At 45.2% G+C, this 23,723-nt stretch overlaps 2 protein-coding genes across 4 annotated transcripts in view; one reads left to right on the top strand and one right to left on the bottom strand.

The window, feature by feature from the left end:
- The window catches only part of LOC149342140 (uncharacterized), a 72,666-nt gene that overhangs the window by 9,442 nt on the left and 39,501 nt on the right, over positions 1–23,723 (top strand). The window lies entirely within an intron of this gene.
- LOC149342141 (endochitinase-like) overlaps positions 1–23,723 on the bottom strand; it is a 41,781-nt gene that overhangs the window by 6,524 nt on the left and 11,534 nt on the right. For both annotated transcript variants that reach the window (XM_089544390.1, XM_089544391.1), the window contains exons 2-7: positions 7,007–7,631; positions 5,885–5,982; positions 4,833–5,075; positions 3,781–4,043; positions 2,959–3,062; positions 2,642–2,765 (exon numbers count right to left, since the gene is read on the bottom strand). In XM_089544390.1, coding sequence (XP_089400516.1) covers positions 2,642–2,765; positions 2,959–3,062; positions 3,781–4,043; positions 4,833–5,075; positions 5,885–5,954 — 804 coding nt within the window. In that variant the 5' untranslated portion in view covers positions 5,955–5,982; positions 7,007–7,631. The remainder of the gene's footprint in view (positions 1–2,641; positions 2,766–2,958; positions 3,063–3,780; positions 4,044–4,832; positions 5,076–5,884; positions 5,983–7,006; positions 7,632–23,723) is intronic.

Here is a 23,723-nt window from a genome sequence, read left to right as displayed (position 1 = left end):
TAATCTCATCCGCCCACCCAATTTTCTCCCGCCCCCTGTTACGCTGGCCTTCTCTTGGAATCCACTCCGTTACCCGTAACGACCAGCGGGTATCTTGATTTAGGATTACATGCCCTGACCAAGCCCATTCCTTCCTCTTGATTTCGACTAGCATGTCATTTCCCTTTCTCTTTTCAAGAGGTTCCCATACTAATTTCCGTTTTACGCTTGTCACACTGCCCTGTTTGCAATAACTGCCAGAAACATAAAGGGGTGCGAAGTTCTGGACTCTTTGTAATTTACGTTTATCAAAATTTGTGGGAGAATCTCACGCGGTACATGCATATTCCAGTACAGACATGTATACTTTTATACTATGAATGCCTAAAATCTTGAGCAGACATCCTTGTGTTACGCAGTTAAAAAAAACCAACATTTTGAAATATTTTCCAGAAACATACACAACATACTCAACAGTTTCGAATTGACAAGCACACCTACGAATTCTTTACTTTTCCTTTATTTGAAGTCACATCAGTTACTGCATTGGGTCATGGAGAAACACCTTTACTACTCACCTGGAACCTGTATTCCGTCTACAAAAACGCGCATTAAGAATTATATCCTTTTCAGGGAGCTCTCGATGTAGCATGTACCTGTACAATTCTCTTTATGTTCTGCCACTAAATGCACTGTACGAATTCAAAATTGCTCAGATCGTTCACAGCATCATAGTAACTAAGATCCACTTCCCATCACTTCGTTTAAAATTCCGTTACTAAACACAAGAGCTGCTACAAACCAAAATTTTAATCTACCTCCATGCCAGAACCTGTACGAAAAAAGGCTCGTAGAGTTTAACGGCGCTCTTATTTGGAATTCTTTAACACTGAACGTAAAACAAGCCCCTAATTTTACTCCTGCTTTAAAGAGGCCCCTTTTTCAAAAATATTGCTAATGATAAGTGACTTTATATTCATTTGCTGTATAAACTACGCATGTTAAGTGTTTCTGTGTTATCGATGGTATTTCTTGTTTCGTTTGTTCGCGTGTTGCATTTATTTTGTATTCTATGTTGATTATGGACCCGTTACTAGCCATTGGCTATGGGTCCATTAATGCTTGTTTCTATTTCGCAAGGTATGCAATGAATGAATGAATGAATGAATGAATGAATGAATGAATGAATGAATGAATGAATGAATACTATCAAATTTTAACCGTATCGCGAGCTTAACAAGTATAAAATCTAACCTTTTCCTGCCGACCTTGGCATCCGGCCGTAAGATAACCTTTCTGAGCCTTTTTCATAAACATTACCATCAACCCACGATACCTGACGTGCTCATTGCTTCCCTCAGATAAAACTGCATTGTAACATATATTTGCATTTTGGTCCTTGTCTCGTGCATCACGCGAATTGAACAGCCTTCCTGTATGAGTTGTCGACCTTACTGATAACCACCATTTTCCAGACACTTTAGCTACGCCTTTAATACCGGAATATGAAAAACATTTCGAATTCATAACATTTACTGGATCTGTTTTCGTATTTCTTGCTTTTTATCACGACTCCCCTCTTTAACCTCTTCGGTCGTGAGAATTACATTAAAAAAAAAACGATTCTCGGCAGTACGAATAGACAGCTCAGCTGGGTGGGGACATTGGTAGTCGATGAATGCGGTTGGCTGCCTTTTGTCCCAGATTGCAAGCACGACGCACACAGGTAGAATTGGCTCAAGGCAGCACCCACGAGCGCCACTTGCGGGCCGCCATCTGTTCAATCGAATCCGCTCCCCCTCGCGTTGCATCGTTTCTTCGCTCCTCTTTCCTCCTCATCCTCTCGAGAGCTTCAGTAACGGTCGCCACTCAACTCATCGAACGTGCCTTAAACAGGAGCGTTGTTAAAGCGCTGGCGGCTGAGCAGTTGAAGCATCGTGTGTGCAGTTGGATTTGTGTAGTTCACGCGGCCGGGCCTCTTGGTATTCGTGTCGACGCGCTTTTGCAGTGTTTATTATTTGTTTTCAGCACTGCTGTTTTGTATATTGCAAGAATAGGCGAAATGAACAACAACTGCCATGCTTCAAAGGGTGCAGTCTACTTTCGTCATCGTGCTTTCAGTCTTGTCTTAGTTGGCAAGGGGACGCCTTAGATGGAAAGGTGTTTAAGCACTGTCGGGGCTATGGTAAGTGTAAAGTCAGGATCCTACCTTACCCGATTACAACACAGGTTGCACGAGGCACATGCTGCTTCAAGGATGGTAGTTTCACCGCTTTCTACCTGCTCGTCGTTTTTGCTGCCAAGTCGGAGCCGCTCACCCTCGCGTACACCGTCTCCACTTTCTCACTTTCTCCACTGCTCCCACTCTCTTGCCTCCTCCTCAACTTTCTTCCTCACGCTCTTACGGTTACGTCATCGGAACCCAAAGCCACTCAACCCTGGAATGGGCGCTTAAAATAAATAATAAAAATAAAAATATATTTTGGAATGCATTATGTATGTTGTAAACCTTGCTTTTCATGACAACCTTTGTCAGTATGCGAAACCGACATTTTCCAAATGTGAGCAGGCGGAATTTTCGTAAGATTTCAGCATGGATCAGCAGAACTCTGCGTATGAAATGCATCGAGAAATATTAATATATTTTCTTTAAGGTACTCACAACGTTCAGCTTCTCGTAGGCCCATTCATCAAAAGACCTTCTGAACAGAGGACTGTGCACATCGGTAAATCCGGCCCAGTTTCCACGCAGGTCGTATGTCATGACATTTATCCAGTCAAGCAGCCTGTAAAAAATCAGAAGTGAATCTACCACATGTTGTTTGCTGGCAGTGTGTTGCTTGAAACTTCGTCAAGACGAGCATGCTTATCATGTTAGCATTTTGTTTATGCTCGGACATCAATGGCGTCCTGGTTCGTTCCGTTTGGCCGTAGGGTTGATTTCCTAAAAGTTAAAAAAGCAGCAAAAAGGATGCTCACTCTCCCAGCTCGGCCACTTCATAGCCTTCTTGTAGACGAAACTTTGCCACAGGAACCGCAGCGGTCAGCAGCAATTTGTATTGGTTGAAAACCGACCTCAGCTCCTGAAAGAGGCATAGGGTAACTCTTCAGTAATACTGCAAAGGTCATCCACACGTTTTTTGAAAAAAAGAATAAAAAATTCTGAGACTCAAGGCAAATTAACAAGCCTCAGACACTGTACGCTTTCTGGAAGAAAAAAATGAAGACGAAGTAGTAGTGTTTTGCAATGCTTGTATTTTATGTTTTCATTTGCTGAGAACAGGCGCTCACCTGCAACGCATTTTACTTTTTGTAAAGCTGTAACTGCCAAGTTTTCTTCCACGCGTAGAGGTGTAAGCAAGCAGAGGCTTTCGTTGCATAATAAAAGAACTGTTCTCACTTCAATTATCTTGATCAAACTTTGCCTATCGCTGCTCTCTGGAAGGATAAAGAAAAGGCTGTAGGCTCGAAATGCCGTCCGAGAGATTATCGAATGACGTAAATACTCTTCGATGTGCTCCAAAGGATAACTGGCGGTACAACTCACTCTACTTTCCATACTTTTCAGACCAAATACTGCGTCACTAAAGCTATAACTCTGCTTTGCGTTAGGCTCCTTTCATGCTGTCAAATTTCGGGACATTTTTAACATAAAGAAGGATTGTCCTTATTGTCTAACGCCTCTAAAGCGCCATGAATGCAACATGAGCGCCAACGTATAACTGCTCGACCATAATTGCAACAGGATATTTGGCCTGGCGATATGGAGTCTCTCATGGTGCTAGTTAATCCGTCGCTCACCTTGACAAGCAGGAGGAAGTTGGCCTTGTCAGAGTATGCACCTCCGCGGTCGTAGGCTCCCGGGTACTCCCAGTCCAGGTCGAAACCGTCGAAGCCGTACGTCTGGACCCACTTGAGGGCGCTGTTGATGAAAGTATGTCGGCGGCCAGTTGTGCTCACCATTTCCGAATACTTCTTTCCCCCCTCGGCCCAGCCACCCACAGCCAGGAGTGTCTTCATTTGTGGGTTCTTCTTGCGTAGTGCCGTGAATCGCCTGTATCCGCCTGGATGGGAAGAGGAAATGGACAAGGTTGAAGAGAATAACACCATATTAATTTCCATGCACAACAGACACACAGACAATTCTAGTGATCGCCTTTGGTATTCACGTGAACTCTGCAGCTGGCTGAGCTCTTACAGAAGCGAGGTTTCAGCTGCAGTCAAAATCGTTGCCATCTTCATGACTTTACTTGTGTGCTCTTAAGCGAAACAATGACGGATATCCGGAGACTGCCACTAACTATGATAACATCGTTTAGTAGCTGACGCTGTCTGAACCGTCAAAAATGCACCTGAGACCAAGAACAACTAACAAGTACAATTTGCATGTCGTCTAAGTTCATAGAGAAATTTAAGGTGGCAATATTTAATGGGAAAAGGACATCGGCACCCCGTATTTTTTTTTTTTTTTTTATGAATGAAGCCCAAGAAATGCAAATGCTACCAACCCTCTCAAAACTTTCCTTCAAGTCCATCCCTGTCTACATTGTCGCCATGACTAACAGTACAAGACTAGCACCTTGTCACAAAATGAGAATGCTCTCTGCTGACTCTTATAATAGTCTGGTTTGGTTTTAGAAGAGAGAATGAGTGACGGAATTCAGCACACTTCTGTCATTAATGAAACCCGGATGGCTAACTGAAGCGAGTTCGTGTGTGGATTAACTGTTTTTGGGGAGCGCCTGTTTTATAAAACTGAACGAGCTGTTACGCAGTCAGCCTACTCAAACTCCCATTTTATATATGGAACGTTTAGCTGCTGTCAGTCTTTGCGTGAGTGCGTGGAGACTGACCTTTGTTGAAGTCGTACTCCGGATCAATGCTGAAGAGTTCCCAAGTCTGGTTGCTGAGACCGACGAAGGAATAGATGAGGTGCGTACACTTGTCTATAGGGATGTCCTCGATGTCGTAGTTCATAGGCTCAGGTCGGTAGAGAGCCCACGCGCTGTAGTAGCATACAATACGCCCGGGGTTCTGCCTGCTGCTACTACCGTCATTTTGTCGCTGGGTCCGAAGCTTGGCGTCATCATTGGCCGCTGCGAAAGCCTCAGCGTTACGATCCGCTAACAATCTTAACAAAAAAATCTCTCGAGCAAGAAAAATGCGTTTATGTACCACGTAGTACCTTCACTCGCTGCTTCTTAAATACAAAGCGTATATGTCCCGTTTTCGATGTGCAGGAAACTTGCTGAAGTAATCATTAACGTTTCTGTTGCTGTTCCAAGTCCCGTTATATTGGACTTAACTTTTAATTTTGAGGAAAATGTGGAATATTTGAAGGCAATGTTCGAACATGTTGATGGGAATTCGCTAATCTTCCGATGAGCACCAAAATCTTGTTCTCAAATTTTGTCCTGGGCCTGCACCGAGTATTTAAGTCTGGCATAGAAAACCACGGGGGTGCGTTTTCGACAATAAATATCAGAAAATTACAAGCGCTCCGAGGGAGACTCTGCGGATATGTTCATTGATATGGTGCAACCTTAACGTATGCGGAAAGTTACGTTGGTAAACAAATTACCGTTGAAAAACGCGCTTGTCAAAATTTTCTGGGTGTGGGCGCTTGAATTATGATGTTAAACGCTACTACCACGGTCATAATCATCATTATCTATTATCATCCGACTGCCTATTTTCTACAGAGTGGAAGTAGGCTTAACTAACAATAAATGAGTAAGTAAATAAATAAAAAAAGAGGTTTCTTGGTCGTCTTTGAGAACAACGAGACAAAAACCTGGGTTCTTTTTTAGGTTCAACGTTTTGCTTTCCAATGGAAGCCTTGAGTCCTACATTAAATTTACTTGTAGTTTTGAGCTGAGGTCTGTTTCAAGCGTTCATGACTTACTTTCTGCTCCAATTGTAATGCCCAGAAGAAGTGACCAGGAGAGCAGGAGATGCAACAGTCTGGTCTTCATGATGTGTACTCAGAGTTCGGTGACCCTCCTACGGACAAGAAGCACGCGCCTGGTGACGATATGCACGACATTCTGTGTGCATACACAGGAAGAAAGCAGCTAATCGCATTCATTGCAATGTGCACAATGTGCTCACAGAATAGAACAGAGAGTTTCGAGCTACGTGTCTTGCATTACTGATTTCAGTTAGAAAGTGGAGGGCTACCTCTAATGATGCAGTAGTGAATAAAACAAGAAATGTGCTCCTGGCATCCCCAATCTGATAAGCGGTACTTCTGAATATGCAACAGTCTCGAGCCGCAGCCCTCCGCCCCGCTAAGGCATCTCACGCGACAGCGACTAGTAGGGGGAGAAATGGCTGTAGCTTGGCCGGAAGACATTGACCTTGGGCGTCTGTCACGCTACCGTAAGATCATTCATCGAACTTACGCACGTCTTGACCTTCGCGCTACCTTGTCTCTCTCCTCTGCGTGTTTTCTGCTCAAGATATGAGACAGCACAGTTGTTTGCATTGTTTATATGTTCACATCACGCAAGAGTGCAACTATGTAAAGCAAGTGTTATCATTCTGAGTGCATATTAGCCGTCACATTCCGCCGCGCTAGTGGTGGAAACGCCTGTGGGAGCGATTGGAAACATTTTGAGGATAGTTTATGAGCGGTCGCCGGAAGGGGGCGATATGCGACACAGTCTCCCATGATGACTCAGCAGTGGTGCCTCAAAATATTTACACAACTTCCGACTTGTCTCTACAGAGAGACGAGAGAGACCATGGCTAGAGCGTTTAACTTCAGGCAGTCACTTGCGAAAAGAGCGAGATGTAGACGAGATATTATTCGTTCCTGCCCTACAGCCGCCTTCGTTAGGCTACAGAAGTCACGTATCAGGGGGCCAGACACGGCATGCTAGACGAAAGGTGAGTGCAAGAGCGGCGCACGTCACCTGACCTTGACACTTGAAGAAGACAAGGGCTGCTCAGGACGCAGACCTCAAGGTCAGTGCAGGTATGAAATTAATTGGGGAGTGGGTAGGCAGAAAAAAAAAACACTCACCCGAAGACGCGACCTGCGCGGAGTCACCGCCTGCTTCTGGTGGCCGACCCTGTCGGGGGTGGCGCGCAGTGGAGCGCTCGGGACCCCCGCGCCGACGCAAGTCGGCCCATCCGGTATTCGGCGCTTCACAGCCGCTAAGGTCGTCGACCGGTAGGGAAAGGTAGAGAAGGCTCCTCCTCTGTCAAAGCATCCGGAGTATCGGCGGCTTTGCGTCGCCCAACGATTGGGGGCTCTGCCGGTGGTGGGTCTTCCTGGCGGCAGCCGGACGCCCGGCCCGAGCTAAACCGGCTTGGCCGCGCCGCCGTCTCTGCCGCCGCGGGGACCCCGCCGCACACACGCAGTCGGTGCCGCAGTGGCCGCTGACACACCGTCCCTGCTGCTTGCTGCTGCTATTCGGCGCAGAACTCTCATGCTTGGCGCGTTTTTTGCCCAAGACCTTGCTCTTGCCCAAGGGCTTTTCCGCTGTCCCCGTGCATGCGTGAGTGACGGCGAGCGCTGTCACGAATGCGGGGGAACCTGTATTCTTTTCTTTGCTGTTCTCCTCTCCGGTGGTTTCGAGTGCGATAACATGTTGCAACATTCCAGCCATAGCGTGCAGTCTGTCTCCAGTACGTCCGCGGATGCCCTGCACAAACACCCCATGAGTGGCGCGCTTGGTCTGGAAGTTCCTTGTTAAAGGCCGTTTTATGCGCCCGCAGAAGCAGTGTCGCGAGATGGTTTTGTAACTTTCTTATATTTGTGTAAGTGAGTGTCGCGCAGACAGGGTAGCGTCACGATCAGATTACACAGAATGCACCGTCCGGAAGTTACTTAAGGCAGAAGCGTCAGCGCAGTTCTTCCTTGCTAATGTACTGCCTTGCTCGCTTTGTCGATTGCGTGTATTGATTGCGCTATGAATGTTCACATCAGACAGACATCAACTGATGGGTCTATTATAGCTGCTAACAAAGACATGTAAAAATTGGAGGTGACACTTAAGCTCCGCCTTAAGAGAATGACGCGATAGCGTATTGAGTTAATTCCCATATATGCAGATTTGGGCAATATGTACCTAACCTTCATAGATTCCTGGGAGTCCTCGTACCACTCCTGGCGCCGTGGTGCAGCGGTTAAGCGATGCGTCACTGCCCTGAGGTGGCAGGTGCTGCCACCTGTGGGACTTGTGCGATCCAGGCTGCTCTTCTCAGCAACCTCTCGTGACGAACCATTAATTTAACTCCTGTCTGTTATGGTGGGCAGTTTGCTGAGAATCCGGTGGGCAGGTTATGACACCTCAAGAACACGTGACCAAGCTGATCTACATACCTCCTAGGTTGCTTCTCTGGAGACTTTTCGGGGTTTTTTCACTCACAGTCAACGATGCCGGATTTTTTGTGACATGAGCTCCTTAAAGCTATCGCGTTAATAAGGGAGTAATTAGTCTTTACTATCCACCCAAGCGCGGTCAACGGCTACAAGGAAAAGATATACAGGTTCCACAGAAACCTCGTAGCTAAAGAAACCATTGTCCTGGTCCAGGGTTCGAACCCTGGAGCACCGCCTTGCTCCATAAATTAGATAATCGGGACGGCTAGCACATAGTATGGCGTGAGCGAATTGATTAATAACTCAATTGGCATTCACTCATGCTCAATCAATGACTACAGAGGAAAGCTCTACAGCTTTCTCCGAAGTCTCTCAGTTAAAGAAAATTTCGGCCTGATCCGGGGTTCGAACCCGGGACCACATCTCCCCCGGAACAGTCGCTCTACCAACTGTGCTAACCGAGGCGGCTAACATGCCAGCTTTAGGATGACAATTTGGCAGTAGACTTCAGGCAATATCTACGAGTAGCTTGCGTTGTTAGGTTAGGTCACAGAATGATGCCAAATTTTACGCATTTACGCAGTTTTCCAAATGCATGCATCAATTTTTGGAACGCCGGTATTATACGCAATTAATTGCATATCCCAAAATTCCTGACAAGCGCACTCAGGACAAATTTCTAAAGCAAGATTTTTCTACGCATCAAAAGCTTAGACCATTAATTGGCATCAGTATGTCCATAGCAGTATCCTAAAATATTCCACAGTTCCTTCACGATTAAAAGTGATGCCCAAGAGAGATGTAGTGGTGTTTATTTCAGCAATATACTAGTGGCCTCGTTAACTTTGCCAGTACTGACGCCATCTTTTATTGACACGTCCTATTAGGCCACAGCAGCATTAACTGTGATAGCTTACACAACGACCGCTTCTTGTCGCTTTACTTGCTGATAAGTGAAAATGTAAGATCAGATAGGACCACATAAACTGGCGTGACACTGCATAATCTTTGTGTTGCGTTCCCACTCGAGTTGGATACCAGTGCAACACGGGTGCAGTGCAGCCGGATTAGCATGCATCGTCAGTGAGCTGCCTTACGTATGAAGTGCGCCCGCATTTTTAACGTAAGTAAAGGAAAAAAAATCGAAGTACAGCCACCGTCAAAAGTATACAGCTCAAGGGGTTTGCTTCTAATCTGTTAAGCGGGGCTGCTTAGCACATCTAAGAGTCCGAAGCGTGGGAGGATAGAGGATGCAAAGTCATTCCCCTTTGGAGAGGTTACGGTCGATGAGGATGCATAACGAGGCAAACAGCAGGCCTTACAAGCAAACTTCTTGGGCCGTATACTTTTGACGAGGGGTGTACATGCATGTGAGGAAAAACTTGGTTAAGACGAATTAAAAAAAAATACAAGCAAAGCTTGCATTGGCTTTTAGCAGTATAGCAAATATGTTTTAGACCTCTGGATCTCTCTCTGACGTTAAAATTTGGTCGAAATGTTGAGTCTTTAAAAAAGAACGACTACTAACCCGGTTGCTATGTATGTTTGAACGGGCAAACGTCATTGCAGACTAATTAGCCTTGTTCGTGTGCGTTTTTATGCTGAATTTGTTCGTTAAGGGCTCTAAACCATTAACGATGATGAATGAGTAGCGGTACAGCGGTCGCTGGTGAGCTGCTGTAGGCAAGGTCAGCAGGAGGGTGAAGTTGATGTTGGCGGTGGCTACTAAGCGGCATTAGATTTGCTTTATACTGGCGATAATAGCTCCGCCATAGTGATAGTTTAGATAAATGAAAGGATCTATCAATGTTTGCGAGCCAGTTCTCTGCAATAAATGTTGTCTTTCACCGGTCGTTCGAGCAACTAGAAAGGTTTCTAGTTCGTGACGTCAGGGTTTGGGTTCTAGTTCGGTGTCATGAAGGTGCCTTAGAAGAAGAGCATAAACCTCTTCAGTAACTGCCAGTTAATCAGAGAATATAATGTCCTCCTACATTATCATGTAGTAACTCTGAGCTCTTCAAGGACGACAGGAAAACCTACTTGACCTGGCTGATGCTGCAGCGCACTAAGAGACGAGGACACAAGAAAGCAAGACAAATGGGACACACGAGCGCTAACTTACAACAGTTTATTTCCAACCTCGGGACGGAATATATAGTAAAAGCATGGGCGACGTCACGCATGCGCAACAGGCGAGATATTCATGTGATGGCGCAGGTGCAATAGCTTCTTGTGAGTAAGAGCGATCGATAACTGTGACACGCAGGAAGCACATTAATCGGCATATAATTTCTGCTTAGATAATCTCCCAAGTCAGTTGTTATCTGCTTTTGGTGACAACCGTGCAATCACGGCAAACGGGCTGGGACGTGGCCACATCATCTGATTCATTTTGATTTTTGGACATGTACATTTCGCCCGGTTCACTTTGGTTCTGATCTGCACGTTTTTGTTTTTCCTGCATTTTCTGCAATGTGCGTGCAAACTCTCCTCGCTGTTCAGTTACATTTTTACAATGTCACCGAGGGCGATCATTTAAACGCGCAACGATTTGGTCAATATAGTTTTTGCTGCATGTCGAAGGGATGCTGTAGGCAGTTGAGTTAGTACGTTCTACGAACTTCTTTCGGTGCTTCTTTTTGCACTCTAGCTTCTTTGAACCGTCAGGTTTTGCCATTTTGCATAATTTTTTCGTCTTATCAGAGACGCAAAAAGACCACTTTTACGTTCGTCCGTTGACCATGTGTCTTCCTTTCTTGTATTCTCTTCCCTTAGTGCACTATACGCTTTCGTCATGACAAACCAACAAGCCGAAACTGCCACGTTAGTCTACTTGTCCATATCGTTATTAGAGCGCAGCTCTTAAAGGGACCATGAAAAGAATTAAAAGACGCTTGTAAATGTTAGAAGTTATGCTCAGTAGCACTGACACCAAGTATGAGTCTTCGGAACTGAGCCGGCAATTTATTATGGCTTTTTAAAAATCGCGTTTTTTAAAATTCGCGGGCCGATTGGTGTCTTCGTAGGGAGCGATTTTGAAACCAAAACCGGGAAAACAGACGTCACTAGTCCCATGACGTCGGTAGGCCACCACACGCTGTCATTCGCTCGAGCCGCGGCAGCTACGACGTCACGGGCACACTTCCGGTAGCGGTGAAAATCGTCTGCTCGAGGCGCCGCGCGACCCCCTCGGGCAAGCGCGGGCCAGGGCATTGCCTTCACGCATATGTTTCCAATTTACCTCTGCCGCCTATTTCTGCCGGGAGTTCGGGAGCAAAGAAAGCGCCGAGACCTGAGAAACGCTGCCGACGCACGCTGCTCCTCGGGAGTGCGACAACCGGAAGCCGTAAACCGAACGTCAGCGAATGACGTATTCATGGGCGGAGCCCAGTCCCGGAGCTGTTTTCTTTATTTTTTCTTGGTGCTCCGCGCGTATGAGTTGAGGGGGGAGAGGAGGAGCGTGATTTTTAATCGTCTATAACTTCGTTGTTATTCATGCTAGCTCGAAAATTCTTTCGCTGGGGTGACGAGTGATGGATTGCCTATCTTTACGTAATCTCAATTAATTTGTTTCATAGTCCCTTTAAGCACTCGTTCATGGGTTGAGCCGTGTCGCCGTCGGCGTAACCGAGCGAACGCGAGTACCGCCGCTCGCTCACAGATGGAGCCAGAGCGGTTGCGAGGGGTAGGCGCGGGAGCGCCGTGCGCGTCGTCGTCCATCACTACTGCAAGAGCGGATGTGCGGCGGCACGTGCCCACGCTCAGCACGTGGTGCCTTCTCGCAGTCACGCCACGCTCCGCTCCGTTGGCGGGCGGTGGTGTAAAATGTGCTTCACGCTACAGATTTCCCGCGTCGGCCACGACACTCACAGCGTTGTCTTCTTAGTATAAAGCGTCTGTTAATATTATACAATACAAAACAGTCTCCACCAGTTCTTTCTGAAGAATGAGCGACGCAACCAGTGGAAATGCTTCGTCTGCCGCTGCTGTTAAACTAGCTGCCCGAACAGAGACTATGTGGCGCCTTCGAGATGACCTTGCCGTTCGCGCCACCGAAGACGGGAGAGCTGCGCTTAAATTTCGCATTAGGGAGTATAGTAATCATTCCTAGAATCTGTTTTAAAGCTCATAATATAGTGGTATACATGATGCACACGACGACACACTTCAGTCATGCCCTGCACGTCCACGCTAGGATCCAAGCAAAACTCGGAAGTATGCATTCTTGCCGAATACTTTTTACGTGAACTTTTCATGTTTAACCTTTTCAAGCGCCACTTGCCATTTGTGAAAAAAAAATACATTTCCCCTCATAAGTACAGCTGGGCCCTCTTAAAGGTCGCACACATAAATTGCTTGTTTTGTCCGAAGTTCATAGTAAGTGGGCTACCTATTTTACAAACATAAATGGAAAATAAGACAAAAGGAGCGTTTATCAAAAGAGAACTCCGTTATGCAGCACTGCCTCCTCGAGACAGACCACTTAACACGGCGCTTTTCAACCTCTCCAGCGCGGTCACATACTAATCGTGAGCACCCTTCCTTTCGCTCACTACGAACACACCTACAGAAAATTCTCGCAGGCCTGCTGGTACATATTTATCCAGGTTTCTGGCGCAGAAAGACGAGGACAAAGAAACTAAGTGGACTTCGTTTCGCTGTCCTCGTCTTGCTGCGCTAGAAATCTGGCCAGACCTACACTCACGTGAGATGAATGCAGCCTGCCGAAGAAATAATAACCAAGGCGGCAGAGAAAATATTCTAGGTAACAACACTAGTGACTATTTGGCAAATACACATACGCCTTGCTAAGTGAAGCTAGACGGTCACAGGTGGGGAGGATGCAGGCGCCCTCTCTTGTTATTTAAGGTAGCTAACTAGGAAGGGTGCATCGCAGGAAAGCAAACCAAAGGGGACGAGTGGGGCGCGTCCTAACTTATACCAAGGGGCTTTGCCCACAATTGCGGCCGCACAAATTGTTCTAATGAAAGATTCCCGCTCGCTCCTAATCAGTGAGATTTGTAGTATAGGCAGTCTAAGGATTGTGCAGTCAAGTGAAAGTTTTTTCGAAGCCGTACCTGACCCCTAAAACCTACAATAAAATGACAGCCTTCATGGCTATGTTGGAGCACGTGCTTCTAAGCAAGTATTTATGCGAAATAAATTTGCTTATGTTTCTGCATAACGTAAAATACACCGGAGTTGCTATGTAAATGTATCTGAATTCACGAAGTAAAAAAAAAAATCAGCGTTAGGGGCATCACAATTCTGCAGAAAGCGGCTAATTTGCTAGGTTCACATTTCTGTAAAGACCTCTCTAGGGGTTGAACCAAAATTAGAACAGCAGGTTCCGAAGAAAGCATGATTGGCTATGCGCGTTAACTTACTGCAGAGTTATTTCGGACACCCGTTCGTTGCCCGTTGTGGCAAATGCGGTGACAGTCACGGAATTTTGATCAAGAGGAAAAATAATTCTAGAAAGTGTTCGTCAGGTCATTATGTTTATACGGGGACAGTTCTCAGCCCTGTGAGACAGCAATACATCAGCCAGCTTTGGTGAGGCAACTCATAGGATCCCTGGAAGGCGATAAATGGGAAGCCCCTACAGAGGAAATGTGCCGCGGAGTAGGAGGCGTACTTATGACTGACAAGTGCGCGGCTTTCGTCATGTTTCTACTAAACCGAGAACTTGTACTCTGTCCGGGTAATCAGTCTTGCACAAACATTTGGTTCTGTCGAAGGTATGTTGGCTAAATGTGCTCAAGACTGTTGGTATCTAAAATTGGGAGAAAAAGAGTGAAAGATTGTCATGAAATGTTGGCTGCAATGAAAGCTGGTGACATCTGCTTTTAGCAGCACTCGCTGACTGCATGAAGTCGCGATTTACCAGCGGGTCCCGACAGCAAGAATGAGAGAAATGCAAGAGTTGTTCTCCACTCTTGAAATGCATTATAGCGACTGCGGAAAACGTCATTTATCAGATGGTAATGGTGATCTGCTTTTCGATTACCTGCTAGTGAGAGGAAATCAGACAGGGACACTGCTGCCAATAGAAAAGTGCCCAGAAAAATTGAGCAAAAAAAAAATTCACAGGTGATGATACAATGGCATGAAACTAATCTGCAGATTAGTTGTTCATATGGCTTCTTCAATAATCACCGTCCCGTTGCGTCCTTGAATTGTATTTTGCGTCGTTTTTTCGTTTCAGTGCTGCGTAAGGTTATCGCGGGTGGTAGCGTCTTTAGGGCGGAGTGAGTGAATCGGTGGGGGGTATGGCCTTTGGAGTGCGAAGATGGTTAGTTCGTGGTAGTTGTAGCTTTTTTGTTTTATATGTGGGTTGGTTGGTGTTGGGTGGCGGCTTATGGATGGTAAAGGTGGGTGCAGGACAAAGGTGGGTGGTTAGTGGGTGTAAGCCTACTAGAAGGAGAAGTTGGGTGGTGGGTGAAGCTTTTGGAGGCTTAACAAAGGTTGTTTGGTGGTGAGGGAAGATTCTGGAGGGTGGCGATGAGTAGAGGAAAAAGATGGGTGGGTAGCTAGGGGCAGCAACCTAGAGGGTGGTGGCATCACGCAACAGACCAACAGATTTTGCCATAGTTAGGATATTCATGCTAGCGAATTAAAATGACGCCCCGGTTACGGCAATTGAATTGAATTTTATTTTTCAGAACAACTGGAAGGATTTCCAGGCAAAATCTGCTTTCGCAGCTTGACTGGGCCCGGAAAACCGTTACATACAGTGGCTTAGACATTTAAGGTGATTAAAATAAACATAAGCAAGATACAACAAAAGGAGAACAAAAGTACACACTATAGAATGCAAACAATAAAATACACTTACAATGAAATATACATACATTAAAGCAGAGTACACACATCAAGTTGTATAAAATGATCAAAAATTTTAGAACATAGTGCACCTAGAGAATCAGAAATACATAATGAGTGCAAAAAAAACATCACATATCAAAAAAATACCGCCGCAATTTTGTGAATCTGAAATCTGTGGTATGTTTATATTTGTTGAGTACATGCGGAAGATTGTGTTGCAGTGTTTGTAGTTTATAATTAGTCCTAAAATGAGGAACAAACAAGTATCCGTGCTGCAGGTATTAGCTGAGGTATGTTTAGTTTTTAAGGACGCTGTTTCTGTAATAAAGGCCTTGTAAGAACTATTAGAAAAATAAAACAAACGTAACATCCGGAAGTCGTACATGTGGTCAATGCTGATGATGTGATACAATGGAAAGAGAATGGTTGTTGGGGATAAGTAGTGTACATTTGCGATGTGACGAAGGGCTTTCTTTTGGAGGCACAGAATCATCGCGATATTTGCTTTCGTAGTGGTTGCCCATATTAAACTGCAATAATTAATATGTGATTCGAAGAGTGCATAATAAATTTGTCGCTTAACCTTTGACGGTAGCAGCGTGTGGCATCGTGACAGTGCTCCTGTTGTCGCAGCGAGCTTTTTACAGATGTTATAAACCTGCGTATCCCAGCTAAGATTAGCTGAGAAAACTACTCCCAGAATTTTATGCTCATGCACAATTTCAATCTCATTATCAGCATATCTAATTGCGTGTTGAATTTCAAATGGTTTATTTTTTGCCCGGAAGATAATTGCTTTTGTTTTTGCTGCATTAATATTTATCTTGTTGCGCTGCGACCAGAGCAAGAGCTTGTCAAGCACATCATTGCATTTTAATACTAATTTGGGTACACTTTGGCCAGAAAATAACACTGTGCTGTCATCTGCATATATTATGAACTTCGCCGTTTGGTCAAGTGTAACAATATCATTTATATATAAATTAAATAATAAAAGCCCCAAAACACTTCCTTGTGGTACGCCATGAGTAATTGTTAAAAAGTTTGACTGTTCCCTATCGACGCATACGCACTGTTTTCTACCACTGAGATATGATCGAAACAGTTCCAGTGGTATGCACCGAATTCCGTAGAGTGAAAGCTTATGCAGTAGTATATCATGATTAAGACAATCAAAAGCTTTCGTGAAGTCAATAAATAAACCTAAAGTATAATTGTTATTTTCTATATTTTCTAGTATATTTTCTTTCAGAGTCAATAAGGCTGTCTAGGTTGATCTATTTTTCCGAAATCCATGTTGAGCATTGGTTAGCACATTATGCTTATCTAGAAAAAGAATTACTCGATCATAAATTAATTTCTCTAGCCCCTTTGAAAATATTGGGAGGACAGATATTGGCCTGTAATTTGAAACCAAATTTTTATCGCCTCCTTTATGAACTGCAGTTAATCTAGCTTTCTTCATGGCAACTGGAAATATGCCCGTTTCAAGGACCAAGTTATAGATATGAGTTAGAACAGGAAGAATATGCTCCAAAACATATTTAACAGGATATTGTCTACATCTAATGCTGCACTGTTATTCAAATGCATAAATTTTGTGTAGACTTCTGATTCATTAGTTGGGTGCAAAAACAAACTGAAAACAACATGAAACAAAAAAAAACAACATGAAATTCAGAGCCAGGCGGTGGCCAGGTGGAAATTTTTTAGCGAGTTCCGCAGTCGTAAACGGATCTTTGAGCGTATACGACAACAAAACGATGGTAATGCATGCGGTCGTTCCAGAACCAGAGGTGATCTCACTCAGAATGACTGCAAACAATGCCTTGCAGTTGCTTGGGAAACACCTTCGTGACTCATTCTGCATCCGCTTTCCTCGAACACTTCATTTGTTCGGCTTGTATTGCACGCAATGCTAGTGCTTCACGTACTCGGCGATTTTCTTCCTCGTCTGGAGCATGTCGTAACACTTGGTCAATATGAGTCTCATCGTTCTTTATCCCTCTCTAACGTGAGCCTGCGAACCTCACACATTAAACCTTCCTTCAAAACCTTCCACCCAGCCCCTTCACATCACCGCACACCTGAGGAACTGCAGTAGAACGTAGAAATGAGCTAGTTCATACATTGTTTGACTACAAACAGCGCCGCGGCAATAGACGAATAATGAAGGACAAGTGCTACTAACAAATAAAAGTTTATTGGAAAAGACACGGACAATGCACACTCAGTCTACAGCTAGGAGAGAATGCGCTTCCCCAACAAGACACAAAATGCTTTACTGATAGGAATCCTGGTACATAATTTCACAGTCGTGGATAAGAACATGAGGAGTGCTAACGTACGCGTCACAGTTCTCGTGAATATGACATGCCTCACCTATTTATCTTGTTAACGGTTCTTTATGCCTATATAGAACATAAGTTTTTTTTAAACAGAGGAGTGTACGAATTTTTCTTCGAGGAACTCCATATTTACTTCTTCCCCTGTGTAACGCCTAACACGGGTCCTCAGGCAATTAAAAATAAAAAAAAATGGAATAATTAACACAACCATCTTTGTAATGCAAGGCCAGGTTAGACGAAGGAGAACCTTTTAAAGACGTACTGTACTCGCCCAGCACAAAACGTCTTTCTTATCTGTATCTCCTTATCTGTATTCTGTTCCTTTTTGGCGAAGCGCATGCGTTTCTGGTTGTAGATTGAGTATATATAGGGTTGTTCGTTTTCGGGTAAAACCCGATTTTACCCGATTTTTGCGCCCCGAACGTGTTCCTAAAATATCGGGTAAAACCCGATTTTTCGCGATTTCTGAAATAATTGTGCCCACGGAATTGCTGTGCCTCTAGTCTCAGACAAAGAAAACCAGTTGACATAGTGGAAACTGGGAGCCGTACTCGGTCCGTTCCGGAAGCGGCTGCTGAGTCAGTCGTTTGATGACTACCGACCTCTCTTTATTTCCGTGATGGACGATTTAGGCTCGCTTCGCGAGGAGTTTAACCACTACTTGCTGGAAGCAAGCCCCGCAGATGAAGGTGTTGAAGTGATGTGGAACGACGCAACTGTGCGTTACTCAAGGCTAGCAAATGCAGCGTTGTCATTGTTGTGCCTAGCTAATGGCAGCTGTGACGTTGAGCGAACGTTCTCTCAGCTAAGGTACCTGCAGAGACCAGACAGGTCTCGGATGAAAACCGAGATGTTGCGCATGCAGATGATTATGTATGTTAATAAGGACGTGTAGAACGTCGATGACCAGCCCTCGTGAATGAAATGTTTCTTTTCTCAAAACTGACCGTTGCCTCTCACTGCGAGTAATAATTACCAAAGAAATGCCAAATTTCGCAATACTTTCTTAAAAGCAGCCCAAGATATAGCCCTAATTGTTACCCACCGGTTAGAGCAAATGAAATAAATTATTAGCTTGCAAATTTAACCCGATAAAACCCGAATTTCGGAGATTTTCCACAAAAAACTGGATTTCTCCCCGATTATGAAGCCGAAAAATAACGCCCGATTTTTACCCCCCGAATTTAAAAAATATAAAACCCGAAAACGAATAACCCTAAGTATATACTATCCACGTCTTTTCCAATAAACTTTCAGTTATAAGGAGGCTTGTCCTTCCTTCGTCTGTGTCTGTGTCTGTACGCTGTGTCTGTAGTGAAACAGGAGAGGCTGCGCTGCTTAGCTCGCAACTGGGTGACCAATGTCGCCTAGTGGAACAAGCCAGGAGAGTGGCCTTCTGCACTGGAGCCCTGTACTCAGGGCCCCCCTATATGTTTTAACCACCACCCCTTCCTCCTCATCCTCTCACTTCACTCCATCCGTCATAGAATGTTTGCGCTGTCGTTGGGGCCTCTCCGCGCCCCTCCTCAGTCTCGTACTCGCTCTATGCGCTTCGCCCTCTCTGGCGCGAGCTCACACAGCGCCATCCCGTGGTGGCGCCGCTAACCGCGTGACACGGCTGACGCATGGGTTTATAAGGAAAAACCTCCTCCAAAGAACTTTTGTTCTAATTCGAAGCTTTTATTTTTCGCTGACATGCGGTGGAGGGGAGGGGGGGGGGGGGGGGTTAGGACGTGAAACCTGTTCACCAATCAAAGGAGGTACAGCCAGCGGTTGCAACACCACCCAGTGACTGGGGGCAGCCCCCTCAAGACTGCAGCTATTCGCCCTTTAAGGTCGAGGCATCCCAGTTAACACCTATTAAGCATAGGACTATATTCGCCTCTTGTGCGTGGAGGACGCGATGGAGTTCTCTCCTCTGCCGTTGTTATTCAATTTTTCTATTTGTACCGAAAATTTTACGTGGGTGTGTTTTATAAAAAAATGCAGCATAGTCGTGCCTAGAATACAACAAAATGTTTGGTCTTCCTGCCGTAACGACAGTTTTCTGTACTGTTTGGAAATCTCTTGTCGTCATGACCAACGGGTTCTGTCGTTACAAGGGAATGCGCAATTCTAGCGAATATTCTGTTGATACTACAACAATATATGTCGTTACGTCAAGGCCATGTCCAAAAATGTTGGAAAAGAAAGCTTCAATGAGAGCAAAATATTTTCTGTTATGGTTTCCGACCGGGATTTCACGTAAAATATTCATGCGGTGATGGCTTGTAACCTCGTTTAGGGAGCATGTTGGTGGGTCCTTTTGATTCTGACTCGATAACGTTAGGGCTACCATGTCGCCGTCGGCGTTGTGAGCGAAAAATCCCCGGAGAAGCAAGATATTTGTGGGCCACCTAGGCGACCTGACCCTGTGGCGTCATCTCAACCTGCTCACTGCATTGTTAGTAAACTGAGCACCGTGGCAGATGGCAATTAAATTAATGATTGAATGCGAGAGTTTCCCCGGGAAGAGCAACCTTTGTTGCACAAGCCCCCTGGTGGCAGAACCTGTCATCACAGGGCAGTGGCACATCGCTTAATCGCTGCACCACTGCTCCAGGAGTGGTATGAGAACTCGAAGTAATCCACGAATGTGAAGTCGATAATGACCAATTCCGTATGTATGGGCATTAACCCATTACACTATCTCGTCATACCCATAAGGAGGAGCTTAGGTTTCCTTGCAATTTTTTTCCCTCTCAAATTGATCTGACAAGTTTACCAATGATTGTTGGCTTTTAGTGTCAGGTTACAGGTGTGATATTATTCGGCGTTTTAGGCCTTAAAGGTGCACTGAGGAGGAATCTGAACTCGTCTTTTTACCGCGCGAACTCGATCTACACGTTCTGAGAATTCGTAGAAACTTCGACTTATTGCCCTGTGTGGCCGATTTCCCTAATTAAATCGAATTAACGTCCGGCTCAAGCCTTTACTTTTTGAATTCTCCCCGTACGGTGGGCGGAATCGACCAACACGTGGATTGCCTTTCAGCCAGCTCCGTGGAGGCTTTGCTTTCGCTTTATTTTGTTTTCTAGGTTTCTGTGGATGAATAGTTTCATTCGCGGATAATATAGCCGCAAAATAAGCCCGCAGAAATAAATATACGCGCGAACTATTTGCTTCTACGGATTATTACGTATTACTCCGCCGATGGCAGAGCGGCAAACCGCCACGGGACTGAGTGAAAGGCACTCCACGCGTTGGTCGACTCCGCCCACCGGACGGGGAGAATTAAAAAAAAAAAGGCGGGAGCCGGACGTTAATTCGATTTAATTAGGGAAATCAGCCACACAGGGCAATAAATCGGAGTTTCTAAGAACGCTGGGAACGTGTAGATCGATTTCCCGCGGCAATAAGACGAGTTCAGATTCCTCTTCACTGCACCTTTAATAAGTCTACGTTCTAGATTAATGCGGTTTAAGACCTCGTGGCTGTGCAAGCTTCCGTTAACGAGTATGGGGCGGGGAGGAGAGTGGTGTTAAAAATAATAAATGTTCTTTGTTCTGTGCGTGTTGTATGTTGTAAACTTTTTCTGTGTAAGGGTTGTGTTGTGTGCGTTTAGTTTTGTGCGTTGCATGCACTTGGAACAAACATGTTTCAGCGGCCAGTCAAACTTACAGAAAAGCAAACACCGAAACATGTACTACCTGCAACGTATCGCCTATCTTTCAAACTTGCAGAGGATACTTGCAAGAGTAGATTAAAATGGCTCACGCACTTTATGTCAACCGGTCCTTGCGTTCAAGGCGAAATCAAACTGTTATTGCGAATCATCCCACCAAAGTATGGTTAACTTTTTACTTCAGTGGAAAGAGAATGCAAATGTTGCACTGTTCATTTGTCTCCGCTAGTTTCAACGACAAAAATAAACTCTTGTCCTTTGCAACTTCTTTCCACATTAGACGGGAATGATTTAGACGTATCGCTCTTATTTGTACTGAGCGCCAGTGTGGAGAAGTACTGCTATATAAGGCAGCTCGGTTCACGCTTGGGGCTATAAAGCGGGAGCAGTTCCTCTGGGAGCGCTCTACCTCGAGATGCGCGAAGCCGGCTATTACTTTTCAGCCTTTTCACCTGCTTCTTGAAGTCACAGCCTTACATTCCTGTCATGCAAAGCGAATTCGTGACTTGCCACATTCCCCGAAAACAGCTGCGAGCCTGATATGTGCAGGAGCGGTGGGCTAAAGATTATTTTAAGTCGCAGTCGTCGCAGGGTCCGTTGAAATCTTAATCTCGCCGCTTAGTATATAGCATAGGCGTTGCGGCGCCTCCAAAAATCGTGCTCAGGAAGACGCGCCTTTCCTGAACACCTCTCTTTGCATGCTCTGTGAACGCGCGTCGACGCGCCGTCGCCTTTTGTTAGCCGAGCGTATACGGGTGCGGGCGGCTGCGCGAATAAGACCTGTTGCAGTTTTGGGTATCGTGTCGTTATGTCACGGGAAGCGCCTGTATTTCCCGCAGGCGTCGCTGCAGAGTACTCGCTGACTTCTGCCAGCGTGTGGCGCACTCTGTTTTCTGTGATTTCGTCTGGAAGGTGAGGAAAGTCTGGATGCGTTCGATGAACTACTGGAGTGAACAGATGCGTTTATTTATAAGCAGATTTTGGGAGGTTTGTTTCATATTTATGTAGTGATTTTGACCGCCAGGATGAGGTCGAAAGTGGTTTTCTGTGCGTCCTATAGCAGTGTATGTGTTGCGCTTTTTTTGTGTGAGGTTTTTGGTACTTGTGAGGTCCGAGGTAGTACTTCGGGAAGAGTGTTAATCTCAGTGCAGGATTCAGGTTTCTGGCTGCGTTCGTAAATATTTTGTTCTTTTTTTTACTTTCTCAATATTTAGTAGGCTTCATGTTGCTTTGCAGCCCATTTAGTTATTTTTCTTTTTTTCACACATGCAGATAAGACACGTCCCCAACTATTGGAAACCTATTTTTTCCGTACACTTACTCGCCACTCTTGAAAGTCTCATAGCTATCTTCAGTGATCTGCTACGATAATTTTACCAGAAACTTATAACATGCTTTCGTTTCAAATACTTGCTCCCATCTCGTCGAAACCAACATCACTGGACAGTCGCCAAAGTGACAACTTTTGATTCGATTAAAGTTTGGCTCGCGTGCTCGAGGCTTATATGGAAATTTTTGGGCGCTATGCTCGACGGAAATGACAGATACAGCAGTCCCGTTCTTCTCATGCAAACCAAAGTAAGTCTAGTACATGATAACTACTGCCCCTCTAACCGTATATTTTAAATAATTCAGCCATGAGCGTAATACATGGAGATAGGAGACCATATTATAAGAGGTCAATTTCGCGCAGCGTCGGAAAACATTGAATATACAATGGCAGTGGGATGAACCGATCACAGTAATATGGTATGAAAGTTCCCTATAGGTACAGCTAGTGATGCAATGGTGGATAGAACTAGTCCTTAGCTTCAAACCGTTCAACTGTAGACCTGTGTTAAGGCGAAAGCCTTTAATGCCTCATCGTTGTCGACAGAGGGTTGTCAACAGAAATGTCACGCTTTTTCTAGTCAGACCAGAAAAAAAAATCTTTGTGCACGATGGGATTCGAACCACCATCCTTCCGTTCTGCAGCCGAGCGTGCGGCTACGCTACTTCCTGCCAACGCATATGTAGTTCGCTTTGCCTAGGACGCTGGCGAGTGTTTGCAGAAAGGCTGGTTTAGTTTGGTTTATTTGGGTTTAACCTCCCAAAGCGACTCAGGCTATGAGGGACGCCGTAGTGAAGGGCTCCGGAAATTTCGACCACCAGGGGTTCTTTAACGTGAACTGACATCGCACAGTACACGGACCTCTAGAATTTCGCCTCCAAAGAAATTCGACCGCCGCGGCCGGGATCGAACCTGCGTCTTTCGGGTCAGCAGCCGAACGCCATAACCACTGAACCACCGCGGCGGACTTCTCAGAAACGCGTCGAATCAGACGGATGCCTCACAAACGCCTTCCAATGTCTCCAGCATTTAGGATTCACAAACAGTTGTGTACTTAATTAACATTTTAAACACACATCAGTGACACAAGCAGGAACATCGCGCTAAAGGCGTTCACCTCACCGCACTTTAGGTGAACAAAGTGCTCTCTGAATTTTTTGAACAGCAGTTTCGCTGATAGAAAGATGTTTCTCGAGCACAAGCGATAAAGAGGCTATTGCAGGAGAGTACCGAAAACATGGT

This window comes from Amblyomma mixtum, chromosome 5 (assembly GCF_055824585.1).
Source record: "Amblyomma mixtum isolate Tamu chromosome 5, ASM5582458v1, whole genome shotgun sequence".
NCBI classification, from domain to species: Eukaryota; Metazoa; Arthropoda; class Arachnida; order Ixodida; family Ixodidae; genus Amblyomma; species Amblyomma mixtum.
This window is presented reverse-complemented; position numbering and strand designations above follow the sequence as displayed.